This window comes from Oncorhynchus tshawytscha, linkage group LG16 (assembly GCF_018296145.1).
Source record: "Oncorhynchus tshawytscha isolate Ot180627B linkage group LG16, Otsh_v2.0, whole genome shotgun sequence".
Classification (NCBI taxonomy): domain Eukaryota; kingdom Metazoa; phylum Chordata; class Actinopteri; order Salmoniformes; family Salmonidae; genus Oncorhynchus; species Oncorhynchus tshawytscha.
Genome location: NC_056444.1, coordinates 28,861,686 through 28,866,845, shown reverse-complemented (window position 1 = coordinate 28,866,845; position 5,160 = coordinate 28,861,686). Strand labels below are relative to the sequence as shown.

At 38.7% G+C, this 5,160-nt stretch overlaps 1 protein-coding gene and 1 long non-coding RNA gene across 3 annotated transcripts; one reads left to right on the top strand and one right to left on the bottom strand.

Annotated features, from left to right (window-relative positions):
* The first annotated feature begins 296 nt into the window (after nucleotides 1–296).
* On the top strand, nucleotides 297–4,936 carry LOC112247192 (DNA damage-inducible transcript 4 protein-like). 2 transcript variants are annotated; one of them, XM_024415915.2, is made up of 3 exons: nucleotides 297–586; nucleotides 875–1,227; nucleotides 4,667–4,936. In XM_024415915.2, the coding sequence occupies exons 1-3, from the start codon at nucleotides 409–411 to the stop codon at nucleotides 4,724–4,726; spliced, it is 591 nt and encodes a 196-aa protein (XP_024271683.1). In that variant the 5' UTR covers nucleotides 297–408; the 3' UTR covers nucleotides 4,727–4,936. The 2 variants fall into 2 exon arrangements, with proteins under 2 accessions (XP_024271683.1, XP_024271682.1); XM_024415914.2 differs by lacking the exon at nucleotides 4,667–4,936 and having other exon boundaries at nucleotides 875–2,145.
* Nucleotides 2,193–4,673, bottom strand: LOC112247193. Its single transcript, XR_006079055.1, has 2 exons — nucleotides 3,916–4,673; nucleotides 2,193–3,612 (listed from the first exon to the last, which is right to left on the bottom strand). It is a non-coding gene; the product is annotated as an uncharacterized LOC112247193 (long non-coding RNA).
* Nucleotides 4,937–5,160: the final 224 nt, after the last annotated feature.

Here is a 5,160-nt window from a genome sequence, read left to right as displayed (position 1 = left end):
TACAAAGTAAATATTGGCTATATAGGAAAAATTAATGCAAACATTTTTTTTTCTTAATTTAAGGTTAGGTATACGGTTAGCAGTGTGGTTAAGGTAAGGATTAGGTTTAAAATTCAGATAAAAAAAATAGGAATTGTAGAAATAGGCGGGCTTTATGATCTTGTAGCTGTGATAACTAGTGACGACCTTGGCACTCGCTAATACGTTAAGTTAGGACGTTGGGAACGTGCGAGATCATCTGATTGGTCGGTAGCCATATGTGGGAGGAGTTTTTATGCGACTATTTATTTAGCTAGTTCCATTCTATAATTGTCTTTGGTGTAGTCCAGCTGGTCTGGTCGGTGGTGAAAGACATAGCACTCTTAGCACTTATTTGATTTATTATTTCATCGTCAACGGGTTTAAAAAATGTACTTTACCTTTTCTCATAACAACTCACTGGACGACAGGTTCCCTTCCTCGCCACAGGAAGACCTGGGTTCTCAACGGTTGTCCTGGGGGAATCTGGTGCAGAAACTAACCGTAATCAAAAGGATCAATCAACGGTTGGCAGACAAAGATCATCGCAGTTGGAATAGTGACACTGGTGAGTGTTTGTTTAGCACTGCAGCCTTTTGCCTGAGTGAAGAGTAGCCTACTGTCTTTGCTTTATTTAGGAGGATTGCTACAACGTTGCAAAATAATGTATCACACAAAAGGTATGCAGCAATATTGATTCCAAAACAGATTTAAAAGTATACCACTTTTTTTCTTGGCATCAATAGTTGCTTATCCATAGGCTTCATATGAAAAAGTTCACCTCAAGACTGATTGTTACAGCACTATACAGTACAATGAATGAAAAGGAGCCCTATTGTTTTCTTTTCTGTTCCAGGATCAGTCACAGACATGTCCATGATATCAGAGTCTGACAGTGGTCTCTTCTACAGTCCACTGGAGGAGTCTCTCTGTGCCCACATTGTAAAGACCATTGTCGAGAGCCTCTCAGACGCTACGGACACTGTCCTGTGCTGCTCCAAACTGGTCCTACCAGATCCTCTCCTGCACAACATCAGTCGGGAGCTTCTCCATCTGGCTGCTAGTGAGCCTTGCGGCCTCAAGGGGGCGCTCATTGACCTGTGTGTGGAGCAGGGGGACCAACAAGGAGAACTGTGTAGTGTGGAGCAGATAGCCGTTGACCATAACCTGGTTCCTACCTTCCATCTCACCCTCGTGCTACGGCCAGAGGTGGGTGGGTTGTGGCCCAAAGTGCAGAGGCTCTTTGGGGGCCGGAGGGCTGTGTCCCCCCAGAGGCAGAGTGGGAGACACACACTCAGGCTCAGTACAGGGTTCAGGGCTATCAAAAGAAAGCTATATAGTTCAGGAGAACTGCTCGTTGAAGAGTGCTGACCTGGCAAGAGCTATGGATGTTTTGTAGTAGATATCAGACCTGAGTCTAATACATATCTGAAATACTTTGATATACTTAGTATGCTGCACTTTGTTTGGTTTGTCTGGTACAATGGAACCAGTGTAATGGTCCCAAAAGTGCAAATCAGGCATGCTTCAATACTTTGACTCTGGTCGGATGTACATAATATTGTCTGACTCTGGTCTGATGTATATATTGTCTATGACTCTGGACTGAAGACAACACTACATTGAGAGAAGCCTTGTATGGCTCTGTGTGATAGAAGTGATTTCAGATATTCCAATGTGGTCACCAATGTACCTAAAGAAAACTCACTCCACTTCTGAAGGTGTGTAGGTACCTTGAATAGTCAAATTCTGAAGATGCTTATAATTCCCATAGTCGGACAAGAAAAGCTTGTGCAACAATGTTAACCATGTATTTTTTATATTTTTTATGCTAAAATGTATTAAATGTTTTCTAGGGAACACATCTTATGGCAGCTTTTCCACATCAATTGACATGTGGAGACAATTGAATGTAAGATATGGCCATAAAGACAATGCAAATCTGCTGTTGTTGAACCATGGATTTGATTAGACAGTATTTATTTGAACCATGGATTTGATTAGAAATTATTTGATACTCATATTCACCTGAACTGCTTTTTGTACTTTCTTTCAAGAACTTGAAACTGAAAAACTAAAATACATTTTCAAATTAAAATATCCATGTGAAATATTTTGTTCATGGATCAAATATTTGTCTCTGTAATAAAATAAAACCACACTAGGTCATTATAGTGATTATAAAGAAACATTTGATATTTGTTTAATTTGAATAAATACAGATTCATTTGTGCAATAAATTTGCAATCCACCAAGCTACAAGCAAATCCACAGGGTACATTCAATTATATAATTACATTAGCTACATAATTCCATCTAGCCCATGTAATAAAAATGTATGGTATATACAGGTACTAACTATAAAAGTTATAAAAACTGGCTCAGATGTCTATCCTTAAAGGCCTTGAGTTGGTTCTTCTAAATATTTATCAAAGCATAATATGGGAAAGAGCAGTATCTCAAAAGTATATTCAAAAATTCATTTCAAGGCTTTAAAAAAAGAGAAACACTAGTGTTTGTATTTAAACCAGCCATCACCTTGTCAGTTTGTTTCACAGTTCTACAGGAAGTTAAGTCTGTCCGCAGGAGTGTGCAGAGAGAGAGGGGGGGGTCCCCCCACAGCCCATATGTCTGCAAGGCATTTTCTCTCTCTAATTGCTGCTCAAATCTTATGCTCCAGTTTGTGTGTGTTGGCTTGAATAGAGCGTTCTCTATTGATTTCTTCACATTCGATTCAAGTAACAAATAATCCAAGGAGGAAAATAAATCTGGAGCAATCAAAACATCAAATGGATCTCCAACAACAGAACCTATTCCATTGAAGTTCAAATCAGAGCAGATGGGCAGCAGGTCATGCAAGCACACATCAAAAATGTTAATCATGGGCCTCTATCAGTTACATTTTTTTAATAACACATTGGTTAATAAAAAATATTGTAACAGTGCAATGGGAAACCCATCCTCTGTCAATGATCTATCAGCAGGCAAGTAAGGGCATTTCACACACAGTTCTGAGCTGTAGTATTTCATTTACATTTGGTCCGGTTGGTTTCACATTATCAAATCAACTAAATTGCTGAAACCAGAAAAAAACAAATGTATTGTCACAGATGCAGTAAAATGTGTTTTACAGAGTCAGCCATGGTAGTACGGCGCCCCTGGAGCCTTGCTCAAGGGCACAGACAGACTTCACCTTGTCAGCTTGGGTATTCTAACCAGCGACCTTTCGGTTACTGGCCCAACACTATCCACTAGGCTACCTGCCGCACCACATGTCCAAGCATTTTTTTTATTGGAGACAAATGCTCACGTTAAGTATATTAAGTTGAGAGCATGTGAACATCTGCGAAAGGATTTTGTGCATGCAGGAACAGTCATTTATGCTTTTTTTTTACATAATAGCATAGGTTAACAGGAAGGATAAACCAATAGCGTGATATGTCTTGATCATATCGATATCAAACCTAAATCAAAGAATATTGAGGTCAAAACAGTATCAAGCGATACTGATATATTTTTCAAGTTTTATTTTCAAGTTCTACAGGATACACATGGTATACACCAGCCAATGAAATGCTTACTTGCATCTTCTTTCTGGACAATGCAACAACAATAAGAAATAATAAAAGATAAGAATAGGAACATGAAGTAAATGGCTCAGTAGAATATAATAAACATTTTAGCATAAGAATAATACAGTAAGGTGCAATTTATAGTCCAATATTTACATGTGTTTTGGGGAAGGTGGGGATTTGGGGGCAAGTGTTTAAATTGTGCAGTATTTAGCAATCATAATAAGAGTCTGGCAGCAGCAATTGTGATTTGTGTGTAGCATTAATTTATATGCGTGTATGTCTGTGGGAATTTTAGATATTGGTGCCCACCATTACAACGTACCCTTCTGTATGTTTGTGGGTTCTTATCCCTGTATCGTGATCTGAATCTCTGACAGTCGTAGGCGTTCCCATCTGCTGAGCCCTTTGGTACAAGTCAGTCTCCGAAATGATGAGCAAGGTACAGCAAGCCTTCCTCTGGAAGACAAAAACACACAAAAATGTATCCAATATATTGAAAAATATAATTATGCACTTTATCAAAAATCTTAAAACGTCAGAATTATTTCACTGCATTGGTCTGGCGACGCATCCACCATTGTTCAAATCAAAATGTAATTTGTCACATTCACCGAATACAAAAAGGTGTAGTCTTACAGTGAAATGCTTACTTACAAGCCCTCAACCAACAATGCAGTTAAGAAAAATGTACTAAAATAAACTGAAGTAAAAAAATGTTTAACAAGAAATAAAACATAATAGAAAAATTGAACTTAAACAAACAAAAAATATAAACAAATAATTAAGGAGAAACAAAGTACAGTAGTGAGGAAGAAACGGTGGCAGTAACATTATGTACAAAATAAGTTACAAATAACGCAAAAAACACAATACCACAATTGGTTAGGTGCCTGTAAAACGGAAGCCATCTCTTCCAGCGCCATCATAGAGTTGCAGGACTCATGCTGGAGAAGACAATATGAAAGGAAAATATCCAAGCCAGTACAGTAGGCATAGTGTGAAAAGGGTACAAACATTGCATGTGCGTTGCGTTAACGTTGGGCTGTGACTTACTCTGTTTCGTCTCCTTCCAGCAACTGTTCCTGAGGTTGGAGATGCGGTCTTCAGGTCTTTTCCAGAATATTGCTCGGTGAAGCTTGCTCATACATAGTAAGGCACCTTCAGGGTCACCTTCAGGCAGCACAGGAAGTGACATTGTGACAAACGGGTGGTTCAACTTCCTGAGTGACATCACGCCAAAGTATTACTCGTAATTCTGAGGGTTACGAGCACAATAAAAGCTAACCGTGTATAATTTCATGTTGTAATAACTGATACCATCAGACGTAATAAATAATGTGATAAAGTCATAACCAGAGATGCTATGTAGAGGTGGTTCAGCAATCTTCTTTTTTACATTGACCCAACTAAAGCCTTTCAGATTTCCTTGTGACAAAACCAACATTTAATCTATTCTGAAGCTGTGACCCCAAGCTGTATAAAAGTGTGTATAACTATGTTATAAGTGAGTTGTAGAAGCATTAGTGTGTAAAGGAGGACAGTGAGACTGACAAGCGGGGGTTTAGGC